Source organism: Oryctolagus cuniculus, chromosome 1 (assembly GCF_051225735.1).
Source record: "Oryctolagus cuniculus isolate XC-2025 breed Fujian yellow rabbit chromosome 1, ASM5122573v1, whole genome shotgun sequence".
NCBI classification, from domain to species: domain Eukaryota; kingdom Metazoa; phylum Chordata; class Mammalia; order Lagomorpha; family Leporidae; genus Oryctolagus; species Oryctolagus cuniculus.
This window is the reverse complement of record NC_142867.1, coordinates 216471331-216486478: the sequence shown is the minus strand read 5'-3', so window position 1 is coordinate 216486478 and position 15148 is coordinate 216471331. Positions and strand designations below refer to the sequence as shown.

The 15148-nt window shown below is 51.6% G+C and overlaps 1 protein-coding gene across 2 annotated transcripts in view; it reads right to left on the bottom strand.

Annotated features, from left to right (window-relative positions):
- The window catches only part of SNX30 (sorting nexin family member 30), a 151867-nt gene extending 144527 nt beyond the window's left edge, over window positions 1-7340 (bottom strand). For both annotated transcript variants that reach the window (XM_089301652.1, XM_051843080.3), the window contains exon 1: window positions 7020-7340. In XM_089301652.1, the coding sequence (XP_089157778.1) occupies window positions 7020-7175 (156 nt within the window). In that variant the 5' untranslated portion in view covers window positions 7176-7340. The remainder of the gene's footprint in view (window positions 1-7019) is intronic.
- Between the last annotated feature and the right edge of the window lie 7808 nt (window positions 7341-15148).

Genomic DNA, 15148 nt, shown 5'->3' with positions numbered 1-15148 from the left:
GGTGACTTCTTTGAGTCCCTTTTTACAGGTGAGAAAGCCGAGCCCAGGGAGGTTAAACAATTGGCTGGTACTGAGACTGTGAAGGGTGCGGGTGAGATTGAAATCCGGACGACCTGGCTCCAGCCAAGAGGAAGTGTTTCCAGCAGGATCAAGTGTTACCTGCTGAGACATCACGTGAGGTGAGGGCCCAGAAGACACACATTGGGTTTCCTAATAAGGAAGTCACGGTGGGGACTTTGAACAGCCTTGACAGAAAGCACACTGCAGGAGGCACAGGTGTAAGCCGGGGGTTAGGAGGTGAAAGGCAGCAAACCTTCCTTCCAAAGTTTGGGAAGAGGGGCCACAAAACAGGGCATGGCACGGAGAAGAGCACACCAGAGCAGTTTTCTTTACTCTTGCTTCGGTGTTAAAACTGAGAGCAACTGGAACGTGTTTAAAGATTGACAGGAATGAGCCAGGTGGGAGGCAGGACAGGCAGAGGAGCGTCTGCAAGGAGTGGAAGGGCTGGGCTAGCCCCAGGATTTGCCTTGGAAACTGCTCCACTTGGTGCCGGTGCCGTGGTGTAGCGAGTAAAGCCACCACCTGCAGTGCCAGCTTCCCATATGGGCGCCGGTTCAAGTCCTGACTGCTCCTCTTCCAATCCAGCTCTCTGCTGTGGCCTGGGAACACAGTGGAGAATGGCCCAGGTCCTTGGGCCTCTGTAACCACGTGGGAGACCTGGAAGAAGCTCCTGGCTCCTGGCTTCGGATCAGCACTGCTGTGGCCAGTTGAGGAGTGAATCAGTGGATAGAAGACCTCTCTCTCTCTCTCTCTCTCTCTCTCTCTCTCCTGCCTCTGCTTCTTTGTAACTCTGCCTTTCAAATAAATAAATAAATCTTTAAAAAAATGAAAAAGAAAGAAAGAAACTGTTCCACTGGAACAGGGGCAGGAAAGAACGGGTCACAAGACCGATACTGCAGCTGGTGTAGAGGGTAAAGCCACTGTCCGTGACGACGGCATGTTCCACTTCCCATCCAGCTCCCTGTACTGTGCCTGAGGAAAGCAGCAGAAGATGGCAAGAGCTTGAGCCCTTGCATCCATGTGGGAGACCCAGATGAAGCTCCTGGCTTTGGTCTGACCCAGCCCTGGCTGTTGCAGCCATCTGGGGAGTGAACCAGAAGAAGGACACTCTCTTGCTCCTTCTCTCCTCCCTCTCCCTCTCTCCTTCTTTTCCTCTCTCTTTCTCTGTAACGCTGCCTTTCAAATAAACAAATAAATATTTAAAAAAAAAAAAAAGAAAAAAAATGGGTGGCTATGGATCTACACCACTCACTCCTTAACTTGGTGGTGACAGACAGCTCTTCAAGGGGGCACTGGAAAAGGACAAAAGGTGGAAGGGGCAGAGAGAAGCTTCATACCAGTTGTGTGCGGAATGTGGGCTCGCCGTGGGAATGGCAGAATGCCCGGCATCACCAAGGCCCCAGCTGTAGGTGGAGCCGTGCATGTACATTGGCAGCAATGCTCACCATGCCCCCCACCCTGAGCATCGGAGAAAGCCCTGCTAGAGCGGAATGCTCCAGGCTGGGCACGAAAGGAGAACAGCAAGGGGGCTGAGGAAAGGACAGCGGCAGGAGCAGTACACGAGCTGGGCCACAAAATGGAAGCGGGGAGGGGAAAACCAGAGGTCAGAGGGCAGGTCACATCCATTATGGCTGGCTCAGAGGCCTGCAAAGATGGAAGGAGAGACCAGAGAAGACGGTATCCTTGGAGAAAAGGGAACTCATGCACACGGCTGGTGGGAATATCAATGGACACTGCCAGTATGGAAAACAGGAATTAAAACTAGAAGAACTGTGTGACCCAGCAATCCCAGATCCGGGCATGTGCCCAACAGAAATGCAATCACCACCCCGTAAGGATATCTGCACTCCCGTGTCCTCTGCAGCGGGATTCACAGCAGCCCAGATATGCAAACAGCCACGGTGGCCACCAACAGGTGCAAGGAGACCTACATATGCATACGTGACAGAGTATCATTCAGCCCTTACAGAGAACATACTGCCATCTGCTACAGTGTGGATGAGCCCAGAGCAGCCAGGATGCCGAGTGAAGTAAGCCAGGCAGCACAGAAAAGGAAATACCCCAAGATCTCATTTATACCTGGAATCGCAAAAAGAATGCAGATTATGTACATACAGAGCTAGAAAATAAAAACAGTGGCTGCCAGAGGTGGGGAGGAGGATACAAAGTAGCAGGCACATAGGACAAAGAACTCTAAAGCTCCAACACACAACACTATGACTGCAGGTGGTAACACTGCACTGTATAGGAGACGCATGCTAAATGACTAGTTTTTAGCTGCTTTTGCCACCAAAAACCAAAAAAGGGTAACCATGTGAGATGACAGATATGCTAAGTTGCTTCACCATAGTAACCATTTTACTATCTATAGGTTCCCAAAACATCTTGGTGTATAACTTAAATTTACACAACAAAATTTTCTTTTTAAACAGATGATATCTAATGGCATTATTTCAGAGCTAGAACAGTTCCAGGTATTACCTGCAAGGGTGTGGCCGGGGGGGGGGGTGCTGACCTTGAAAAAAGAGGTGGAAGTGATCAGAGACAGGAAGGTAGCGACTGACCGTTTCAGATCAGCCGTGCGAACGGTTAAGTCCTCTGTTCTGAGGACATGATTTGAGAAGACAATAAGTTGAAAGTCTGTGGATTTTCATGAATGAGAGTGAGAAGCAGTGAAATCAGAAAACAACAGGGCAGAACAAGGCGGGGGCGGGTGTGTAGGAGCCGTGGGTGCCTCCTTGTGCAGACAGCACTGATCCTGCTTTGGAGACCACCCTTTCGACCCCAGGCACAGAGCCGGCATCCAAAACACTCACTGTCAGAATCCGGGAGCTGGGAACATGAGCGCTCACTGGATGATTCTTTAAACAGTACAGCTATTTTATTCTTTAAACCACACACGCTTCATGTATATATTTCAAAATAAAAATAAATAAATAAATAATCCCCCTTTTCATTCCAAAGGTGAGCACCTGATTCAGGTCTGAGCAATCAGTCACAAAGACAAGTTTAGGCAGCTGACCCAGTTCTGACTAAGGGGACAGCAGCCCAGAGCTTCTGCTGCAAGTGTCGGGAAAGAGGCGTTCTCCTTAAACTGACCCTGGGAAGCTTGTCTGTAGAACGCGTCCCTTCACTGGCCTCAGAATAACGCTGGCACAGAAGAGAGCAAGGCCCAGCGGTGGCAAGCGACAGATTCATGACACCATTTAAATACCTTGCTCCAGACATTCCTGAAGCCGATTTTGACAACACAGTTTTGTTTCTCCTTTAGCCAGCCTGCAGGCAGGTTATGTCCTCTTGACTAAAGCAGAATCCTCATTAATTCAGTTGACTCAGCAAACAAAGAATTCTCAATTCCCCAGCCCCTGTGATAGCTTTCCAACACGTAAGTCAAACATTGCCCTCTTCCTGTTCAAGACCTTGTAATACCCCCTGCCCCAAGGAGCACTGAGGCCAAATTCCTCAAGAGGCCCAACCAGGCCCAGCACAGTCTGCTCCCCACTCTTTCCTGCCCTCACCTTGTAACTCTCCACCAGGCTCCACCAGGCCCAGCCGCACTGCCTCACAGCCTTCAGCTGCTCCTGTTAGGCAAGAAGTTAAAAAATAAGCCTCCGTGTGTGCGAGAAGGACCTGCAGACCAGCAACTACTGTGGGAGCTCCAGAAGCCCAGCATTTTGCAGGTCAAAGTCCTGCCCTGTCCTGATAACTTTCCAGGTGGTCCCAGCCCTCCCCCCAAGGAAAGCTCCCAGAATTCTCTCCGCTCAGGACCAAACGGGTTACCTGACCTGATAACGTGGGGCCATAAGAAATGCAGTCTAGGAGGGGGCTGATGTTTGGCACAGCATGTAAGTCACTGCTAAAAGCACCCACATCCCACACTGGAGTGCGTGGGTTCAAGTCCTTGCTACTCTGGCTGCTAACCCAGCTCCCTGCTAGTATGTCTGGAAATGAGCTGATGATGGCTCAAATACTTGAGTCCCTGTCACCCTTGTGGGAGACCAGATTGAGTTCCAGGTTCTTGGCTCTGGCTTGGCCCAGTCCTGGTTGTTACGACCATTTGGGGAATGAACCAGCAGATGCAAGATCTCTCCCCTTCCCCCCACTTTTTAAATAAAACAAAAAGGAAGTGGGTGATGAAGGCAGAAGGTTTAAGAGGAAAGCACACAGCCATTTCAAAGATTTCAGGGGGAGTCCAGGAGACCGAAGGGGTGGGAAGTTGGTTGCAGGCTTAAGAGGTAACGGATGCGGGGAGAGGTGGTAACCACAGAGCAGGGCTCAGGTATCAAGTGTTGGGAGGCAAACAGAAGTTGGAGCTGAGTCACAGGAGAAGAGCTGGGGCCGAAGTGATTTATTTATATTGTAGGGGGAGGGGGAAGATGCAGCCTGGTGAGTTAGCTGGCATCGAAGAATCAGTCTTGGCAACACTTGGCAGATAAAAAGCATTCCTCCCGTCACACGAGGATTTGAATGACTTGAGAAGCTGGCCGGCGGAAAGTCCATCACATGCGGTCTTTCTCTCCTACCCAAGCACCACGAAGGCCAACCGGGGTGTCAGCCAAATCAATACGCAGGGCCACCCTGTTCATGGCACCATCCCAGGCCACAGAAAGCAATTCCCTCCACGTAACCATCCCAACCCATGAGCAGCCTTTGAATAAAGATACTCATGCTCTCCCAGAACTGAATTGACACTGAAAGCCAGTCATCCAGGATCACAAACCCCCAAAGTCCAACAAGGCTTCTTTCCGAAGACCAACAATGACTTTCCGACCGGCCCCCTGAGGACCCCACACTCCCTAGGAAAGAGAAAGCCAGGCGTACAGCACTTCCTGCCACCGCTGTGAGTCACCTCTGGAGCGCGCTAGCTTCTCTCCGCAGACGTTGCTCCAGAGTCGCAAGAGCGCATGTGCATGCCAAAACTCAAGGAAAATGTTACTCCCCGTCAGAGAAAGAAATTACCATGCTTGCCCCTAAGGGAAAGTGGCTTGCTATAAATCAGACCTCTGAGACCGGTGTCTACAAGACACTCTCCATAGCTATTAGGAGCCTTATTAAATATTCAGTAATTAATAATAATGCCTACAAGAGCGTCTCTCCCAGAACTGATCCTGCAAAGGAAAGCATCAGGATACAGAATGGGCCTCACTTCCCACGGACCAACCAGATTTTGGTGGTACGGGGCGTTTGTCTCTAAGCAATTAAATGTCCGTCCTTCGAGTCAGGTGTCATCCAACAGCACGGCATCAAGCGAATGTGTAAAACAGCCAACTGTATGGCAGCCTCCACCACGGCCCCGTGATCCCCAACCCCTGGCAGTCAAGTCCAAGTATTCACACTCTTCCCCATGGCACCAGCACTGGTCTGTGTGACGGACAAGACACGGCAGAGGTACCCCCTTCCAAGGCTAGGTTATACAAGACTGGTTGGAGTCTTGGGCTCTCTTGGATCACTCTGGGGGAAATCAGCTGCCAAGTGGAACAGCCCTATGGAGAGTAAGGCCTGCCAAGAGCCACCAGGGAGCTTGGAAGAAGATCCTCCTCCAGTCCAGCCCAAATGACTACAGCCACCGGGGCGCCCTGAGTCTGGGGAACCTGCGCCCAGCTGTCTGACCCGCAGGTGCTCTTTTCCGGTGCTAAGCTGCAGGGTAACTCAGCACACAGCAATGGATCATCAACACACCACCCTACACAGAACAGAAAATCAGAAGATTTCACTCCACTTCCCATCCTACACTCATGTAAGACCAGTTTCTCTGTCCATAGGAAAGCAACCAATGATTCAAGTCATTCAACAATTAACTTTTTGAACATCAGCTATGAGCAAGACACTTCCAACCAACATAAGCCTTCATATGGTAGCCTATAATCTTCTATAAAGAGTAATAGCCACACACACACACACACACACACACACACACACTCCTTGAGTTGCTCAAGCCAACAGTTTCACGTGCCTTTTGAGTTTTCTTGTTCTTAATTCTTTGCTTTCACAAACCCTCTGGGAAGCCACTCGTAAGTTAGTCTGAGCGCCCAGAGCCCTTGGGGCTGTAAGGCTATCGGGTTTTATTTTCTCAGACTCGTTTTTGCCGTATCACACACCTTTACATCTCAGGAGAGAACGAAGTCACAGCTCCCTTGATCCTAGGAACACTGGACAAGGAGGAATTCACTGAGAATTCGGCCAGGACGCGGAAGTGCTGGGGACCAGGCTGACTTAGGAGCAGCAGCAGCCCCGACACAATCGCTGAACTGGCAAGGGGGGCAGGGAGATGCCGCCCCTTGCCCTTTGCCCCTCAAAGCAGCAGGGCAGCTGTGCGGCGCTGAGACCATCAGGGGCCTCCCCGTGCACAAAGAAGGTCAAAGGGCGAGCTTTCTTTCCCTCAACCACAAAACCTGCCCCGGCCAAACCTAAATTGTGCGGTAGGCGTAGGCCGTCGGAGACCAAGGGAGCCCCAGACGGAAAACCACAGACAGCCTCGCCAGCCGGGTCTGGGTCAGGTGACCGCCAGGGCAAACAGCAAACTAAACAAAGATCACTCCACACACTACCCACCGGGCAGGAGGAGGCTCCCGCAGGCACACAGCCGCGGAGTCGGGGAACTGGAGGCGCCCCAAGTCCCTCGGCAGCTCGGCTCCCACCCAGGACGCGCGCCCCACAACGCACACACGTCTCCGCCCCCACGCGCAGGCTGGACCCCTCCCCAGCAGCTGTCACCGGCGCTCGCGCCCCGACTCAGCCACGGCAGCGTCCTCTCCGGCCGCTCTCCCCTCGCCTGCGACCGCGACCCCACGGGGGGCGACAGAGATGCTTTACCCGGGCGCTCCGGGGGCGAGCGTACGCCCGTCCTCCGGAAAGGGGCGCGCCACGCTGGGCGCGACCCCGTGCCCAAGGTGGCTGCGGATCCATCATCTCTGCCCCCACCCCCTGCCCCGGACGGTCCCCAGCCCCGTGAGCCCCACCTTGTCACCGAAGCTGCGGGCCATCAGCAGGTCCGGGCTGGGCGTGCTGTCGCCGCCCATGGCCTCCTCGCTGCTGGAGCCGGCCAGCGGGTGCTGCACGTCTCGCAGGGATTGGGGCCCCGTGGACGGCAGGGCCTTGGGGGGCCCGCCCGCCATGGCAAGCGCCGTTTGGGACGCGCCGACAGCTCCCCGCGCGCCCCGGGGCCGAGGCCCCGCTCAGCCACCGCTCGGTCGGAGGCCCTGCACTGCTGGGGCTGGCAGCCGCTGCCCGCCGCTCGCCTCTGCCCGCGTGGGGCTGGGCTGCCAGGCTGCTGGGCCGCTGCGCGCCGCGCGCCCCCGCTCCGCGCTCGCGCCCGCGCCCGCGCCCGCCGCGGGTCCGCCGGCACCTTGGCCCCAGCGCCCGGCCCACCCCGCCACGCCGCCCACCACCCGCTCGCGGCCCCGCCCCCTGGCGTCTCAGCCGCCCGGGAGGGGGCGGGGAGACGCGCGGCTCCGCCCCCGCCCGGCGCCCGGCAGGAAGTGCGCGCTGGGCCCCGGGCCGCGGACCTCCGGGCGTCCAGCTCGCCCGGCTGGGAGGCTGGCTCGGTGCAGGCTGAGCGAAGCCCCCAGGGCAAATGTTTAACGGAAATCCCCGGTGGAAGGATCCTGTTCCATTTCGCCCGCGGCAGCCACGCCTGGGGCCCAGGGCTTGGTGGGCCCGGGAGTGGAGGTGTCCTGGCCCCTGTTGCACGTGCAGAAGGGACCCAAGATAGAAGGCTCAAGGGTCATGAGGGTCAAAGGAGCCGGGGAACGCCCCCAGGCCACCTTGCTTCCTCCGCTGTAAAGATCCGCATCAATAAAGAACGAGAAAGGAGAAAGGGCTACCGATGACTTATGACTCCTAGACTTAGACTGCTAAGCTCAAGTTGTTTGTTCTGCTTCCTTCCCAGGCCTTTGGCTGAGCTGCTTAATCAGCTTTACTTGCTGGCCTGGTGGAGGATGTCCGGGCATTACTTCCAGCTCTTTGGGGTGTAGTACGTTCACCTCCTTCTGCCACCTCACTTTGTCTCTGCAGACAAAGTAGAAACTGACCCAATATACAGTCACTCACTGAGCTTCAAAGACCTGCCTGGATCTCCCCCGGTCTGCTTCAGGCAGTTGGACCTGTAGCCTTCAAACTGTGTTGGTTTATGTCTCCCACGTGGTCTGCCATGGCTGGGAAAAGAAGGTGCTGGGAACAATGTTAAGTGCTGCATCTGGCTCACAGGCATGCTGGCATCTGGGCCTCTTGGAGCTGGGTAAAACTGTCAGAGCCTTTAGATTCCGGGGCAGTTTACAAACCACCACTGAATTAGCACTAAAATATACAGCACCAGGCAGGCATCTGGCCTAGTGGTTAAGACACTGGTTGGGTTGCCCATAGCCCACGTCGGAGTGCCTGGGTTCCAGTCCCGACATCCTGCTAATGTGCACCGTGGGAGGCAGCAGGTGATGGCTCAAGTATTGGGTCCCTGCCGCCCACCCACGTGGGAGACCCAGATCAAGTTCCAACCACCATCACTTTTGCAGCCATTTGGGGAGTGCACTAGCTGATGAAAGATCTCTCCCTCCCTATCTCTCTCTCTCATTCTCTGTTATTCTGCCTTTCAAATAAGATAAATCTTACATTTAAAAAAAGTGCACACACCTTTCTCCTCAAGACACCAGAAAAAAAGGGAGGGGGCAGAGAGACCTATATTTGAATTCCTGCTTCATCGCTAAAGTGACCATGAGCAAGTTCACCTCAACAAACCTGTTTCCCAACCTCTGATGGAAAGCAGGTAGTAATACGTTCTGAGAGGTGGCTTCGAGAGAGAAATAGCACTCTCCATGTCGTGTGCCTAGCAGAATGCCGGTGTGGGGTCAGTGTTTGCTGGATGGCGCTCCTTTCCCCATCAAACATCCTCCACTACTCTTATTATGAAGTAATAACCAAAGGGTTTTCATAATTAGATATGCTGCACTCCAAACTCTGCTCACTTGAGGTCAGAGTATCGCCTTTCTATGCTCCCCAAAACAAAAACAAACCTGAGTTTTATTTTCCAGTTTCCTGGTTGGTCAATGGCAGCTGGCCACAGTGACCAAAACCCAAGAAAGTGAACTTCTATGGAAAATATTTTGGTAGAAAGTTTCCACCACTCAAATTTAGCCCTGGCTTGCCAGTTCATCTCCACGATTTCCTGTTGCAGTTCAGTGTTCCTTGCGGTGGGAAATGGTCACTAAAATAGCATTAAGTGTCCCAGGGCATCTGACTACACTTCTAAAAGCAACGTGGTGGTGAGGAAGAAACACGAAGGTTCTATGTGGGGGCAGATGGCTGGGGTGTTTGTTGGGATTTGTGGAGGGAAGTTTGGATGTCTAGGGCTGGGTGCTGAGATCTTAGATGTAGGCGGAGGCTAGGGCAGATCCCTAATGCCACCCCAACCCAAGAACGCGGCACAGGACCTTCCCCATCCCCTGGGAATATTGGGCACTTAGGCTGGCCCCAGAATCTGGTAAGTTCGCCAAGCTAGAATCCTGTAAACCACACAGGCAAGCTCATCAGGGCTGTATATAAGCAGCCAGACCCCAGAAACAAAGCAGTCTCAACTAAGTCTTCTCTCATCTGTCCCCTGGCACTGCGTGTGCTTAGGCCTTCTTTATGTTTGTGTTAGCTGCTTATCCTCTTCTGGTTCTTAATACAATTGTAGCTTTATTCTATATGGCATCCCAAACCCTGCCTCAACACAACACCGCCACTTCTGAAGCCGACGGCTGAGGAGGACAAAGAAGGTTTTCAGGCAGGGTTCAGAGTGACATGCAGCAAGCCACAAAGGGATGTCGCAAACAAGGAGGGGCAAGAAGAGGGCGCCATCCCCCAACAGAGGCCAAATTGTGTGGCCAGTTTAATGCAGCGATGATGTCACAGAAAAGAAGCAGGGTCCACTTGAGGCTAGGATGTAAAGAGTTTTGCAAATAAAAAATTGGAACTTGACCCAGAACCAGCAAAAGGGCTTGTGGGTGAACAGTAGGATCATTTTCTCCCTCCAGAGCATGGCCCCACAAAGCATGGACACCCAAGTGCAGTGAATAAGGCAATGCAGGCTTGGAGTCAGTGCTGGGAATCTCACTTTAGCGATGAAGCAGGCATGGAGTCAGTGCTGGGAATCTCCCACCTACTCATGAGCTATTTAAAATGCAAGTTTTCAGGTGTTCTGCTTCTGGGGCCACAGTACTTTTACAATTTTAATGAATTTAAAGTTAAAATTAACTTTTAGTTTTTGAAACACCTCCAAAGTGATGTGATGCTACTCTGTAGACCACCTTGAGAAATGCTGTTCTCATGGCTCCACCCATTTCTCTAAAACCATACACTGACATTCCGAACCTCCTTTTGCAAATAGCCTTTGATACGTGCTTACTTTGGAGAAATTTCCGTGTTTCTCCAAAACCTTCTTAAAAGGCAAATTTCTAAATATAACAAAATTCTGCCGGCGCCGCAGCTCACTAGGCTAATCCTCCACCTTGCGGCACCGGCACAGCGGGTTCTAGTCCCGGTCGGGGCGCCGGATTCTGTCCCGGTTGCCCCTCTTCCAGGCAAGCTCTCTGCTGTGGCCCGGGAGTGCAGTGGAGGATGGCCCAAGTCCTTGGGCCCTGCACCCCATGGGAGACCAGGAGAAGCACCTGGCTCCTGCCATCAGATCAGCGCGGTGTGCCGGCCGTGGCAGCCATTGGAGGGTGAACCAAGGGCAAAGGAAGACCTTTCTCTCTGTCTCTCTCTCTCACTGTCCACTCTGCCTGTCAAAAAAAAAAATTCTATTAGTTAGGGTTTTTGCCTCTTAACCTTCTTGGTTATTTTTATTGAGCATGACAAGTTAGAAGGTGCTTAAAATTTAGGAGTGTTCAGATGAGCTATCTATTGACAGATTCATTTCCTAACTCTGGCTGTGAAGTGGATCACAGAGCAGTGGATATTATCCAGAGCCCCCCAGAACTTCTGCAGGCTCCTAGTAGCTGGGCTTTTCTCATCAGCAGGATCTCGTACGTTTGTCTGTGTGGAGGGTTGTGTGTCCCTTTGTAGCGTGTGCTCATCAGAGGAGAGGCTGGGTTAGAAAAGATGTTGGGCTGACCAATTTTAGAAGTCCTGAGTCTTATTAGCAGTGAATCTAAGCATAGAATGGAAAACCTATCTACTGGCTGTGTGTCAACATGATGGTGTCTGGTTCCATCACTACCAAAGTTCCTTCAAAGGCATCAGGAGACCCGGATGAAGTTCCTGGCTCCTGGCTTCGGTCCACCCAGCCCTGGTCGATGTGGCCATTTGGGAAGTGAACCAGCGGATGGAAGATATCTCCCTCCCCCTCTCTGTAACTATGCCTTTCAAACAAATAAAAAATAAATCTTTTTTTCAAAAAAGGCATCCAGAAGATGAACACTCATACACCATGAAACACAGAAGTTCCATTCCCAGCACCCAAGAGTAACATTGGATCCAGGCTCTCCACAGCAGTGCTATTTGTAGTAGCCATAACAACTAACATGACTGTAGAAACAACTAACAGGGCTGGCATTGTGACACAGCAGGTTAAAGCCCTGGCCTGAAGCGCCAGCATCTCATATGGGTACCGGTTCGAGTCCCGGCTGCCCCTCTTCCAATCCAGCTCTCTGCTATGGCCTGGAAAAGCAGTAGAAGATGGCCTAAGACCTTGGGCCCCTGAACCCGTGTGGGAGACCTGGAGGAGGCTCCTGGCTCCTGGCTTCAGATTGGCGCAGCTCCAGCCGTTGCGGCCATCTGAGGAGTGAACCAGCAGATGGAAGACCTCTCTCTCTCTGTGTCTACCTCTCTCTGTAACTCTGTCTTTCAAATACATAAAAATAAATCTAAAAAAAAAAAAAAACTAACATGACGGTTAACAGTGGGATGCACAAATGGACATCATATATTCACCCATGGAATACTATATAGCAGCGAGAATGGAAGGACATGGTACATGATTCTCACAAACAGGGTGAATGAAAGAAGCCAAATACAAAAAATATCTACTGTATTATTTTATTTATCTAAAGTTCAAAAACAGTCAAAGTTAATGTGCTAGAAGTTATAGTACTCAAAGTGTCTGACAATATTCTGATGTTTGATCTAAGGGCTGGTTCTTTGTAAAAATTCATCAAGCAACACATTTGTGACTTGTAAACCTTTGCATTCCACTTCAATAAAAAAAAAGTTTAGGTATAAAACAGGGCATCTATAACCCTCACTTCATAAATGAGGAAGCTGAGGCCCAGAGACAGTAAGTTACTTGTCTGAGGTCAGTTAGGTCGTACTCCCTTCTGCTTGATGTAATGCACACTGGATTTGAGGAAGGTAAAAGGAGAGAGAGAGAGAGAGAGAGAGAGAGAGGAGCCACTATTAGTTGCCGACCACACAATCATCTGTCCCCGCCGTATTGCCTGTCTCCCTCCTCTCCCTTCCTTTCAAATGCACCCTTGTGTAGACCGATGCCTGCAGCTACTACCTGTACACCATCTCATGGCCATGAGCAGACACATTTCCAGCACCCTGAGGATACTGAGAAGACAAACGGAGCTTGCCTTTGATGGGACCATTTGATCACTGCACCTAACTACAGCCTTCTTCGGCAAAAAATAAATATCCCTATGGTCTCAGGTTGCCTAGTGGGGAATCTTTGTAACTTGCAGCTGAACTTAGCCTTACAGATCCAGAAGACAAGGAATACAACCAAATGGGACAAAGTCTAAGAGAGCCCTCCCTTATGGGTTGCAATGTTGAGTTGCACCAGGCTTCTGTAACATGCATTCTCCAAAGGGGCAACAGCGCCCCCAAGGGGATGAACAGTGGTGCTTGAGGTAAGGAAGTAATCTTAGACACTAGCACGGTGGATACCCCTCAGCTCAGCCCAACTCAACAAAATCTTGTTCCTTCGTATTTAATTTTTCTTGATATGGAGAATTTAAGCCTAATTATCTCCTCCTCCTTAGGGACAATGTAATGAAATTAGTTGAAAAATACCACTTTATAAAGGTGCAGGAAAAAGCCATGAAACCATGGAGTTCCTGACTTCCTAAGGCAGAGCTCCTGAGTCTTCCCAAAGCCTCTGACTCTTCCCAGATCCTTGCTCCAAGTTCTCCTCCTGTGACAGCTGCAGCAGGCCTGCTCTGCTCAGTCCCTCCTGAACTTTGTATCCCAGGGGATAAATGACTGTAGAGGTCCTTCCTACAAAGAGGTAGCGGGACTTTGTATGCACGAGCCCATATCTTTAGACATAAGCTCAGAGTGGGATCTTAGTAGATTTTGATGGTACTAGTAGTTTAGTTTTTTTTTTTTTTTTTAAGATTTATGTATTTATTTATTTATTTGAGAGGCAGAGTTACACACAGAGAGAGGGAGAAATAGGAGTTACACACAGAGACAGGAGTTTCTTCCGGGTCTCTCATGTGGGTTCAGAGGCCCAAGGACTTGGACCATCTTCTACTGCTTTCCCAGGCCACAGCAGAGAGCTGGATCAAAGCAGAGCAGCAGCCTGGGGGGCCTGTGCTGTGGCGTAGCAGGTAAAGCAGCCACCTGCAGTGCTGGCATCCCATATGGGTGCCAGTTCAAGTCCCAGCTGCTCCTCTTCAGATCAGCCCTCTGCTATGGACTGGGAAAGCAGTGGAAGATGGCCCAAGTCCTTGGGCCCCTGCACCCATGTGGGAGACCCAGAAGAAGCTCCTGGCTCCTGGCTTTGGATCGGCACAGCTCTGGCCCCTGCGGCCAACTAGGGAGTGAACCAGTGGATGAAAGACTCTCTCTCTCTCTCTCTGCCTCTCTTTCTCTCTGTGTATAACTCTGACTTTCAAGTAAATAAATAAATCTTAAAAAAAAAAGAGTGGAGCAACAGGCACTAAAACCAGCACCCATATAGGTGGTTTTACACCACGGCACCAGCCCCTACTAGTAATTTAGCTTTTTGTTTGTTTGTTTGTTTGTTTGTTTGTTTTTTGACAGGCAGAGTGGACAGTGAGAGAGACAGAGAGAGAGAAAGGTTTTCCTTTACCATTGGTTCTCCCTCCAATGGCCGCTGCGGCTGGTGTGCTGTGGCTGGCGCACCACGCTGATCCAAAGCCAGGAGCCAGGTGCTTTCTCCTGGTCTTCCATGTGGGTGCAGGGACCAAGGACTTGGGCCATTGTCACTCCCTTGCCCGCAAAGGAACGACACTGCTCCCAGCTCATCGGTCTTCAGTAGACTTTTATTTAAACAGGATAGAAAAAGAAACCCTTGAGCAAGGGGAGCTCCGAAAGAAAGGGGAAGCTCCCGTTACTATTTCACGAACGGTTTATACAGTATATCATTGCAGAAGCATGTAATGCAAGCTTAGTCCATGCTACAGTCCATGCAGCGGCGCTCCAATCGGGTGCCTGATCACGCACAGTCCATGCGCTCCTTGTCCAACCATAAAGGTGATCGTGTGTCTTCATCCAATCAAGCTCCTGGTCACGTAGCAGGCGGCTTGGACACCAGCAGAAAGCTTATCGTTGCTCCACCTGGTGTTTTCTCAGCCTTGGTCAGTGGGAAAAGAAGTACGGGAAGCCCCAAGGCCATAGTTGTTGACTCAACCCTGGGGTTATGGAAAGGTCCCCATATCGCAGCTCAACAGAAACCATAAACATCCACACGGCAGTAACTAATGCCAATGGTCAGCAAGCCAAGCCTTAGCATGTGGGCCCATGGCCGGCTCATGGGTCCCCACAGGCCATCCTCCACTGCCTTCCCTGGGCCTCAGCAGAGAGCTGGACTGGAAGAGGAGCAACCGGGACAGAATCCGGTGCCCCAACCGGGACTAGAACCCAGGGTGCCGGCACCACAGGCGGAGGATTAGCCTATTGAGCCGTGGCGCCAGCCTACTAGTAATTTAGTTTTGATGATACTAGTAATTTAAGCAAAAGTCTAACTTCACCTCAACCACGGTGTTTCTGTACAGTCTCAGAATTAAGGTCTGTGCTCCTGACTTCTGTTCTTCCATCAGCTCCCTCTTGCCCAGAACCCCTGGGGGTGTTGAGGTATGGGTACATGGCCAGTATCTTCTGGGTATCAGGGAATTGACTAAGCCATGTCACTGCTTCCTTGAAAATA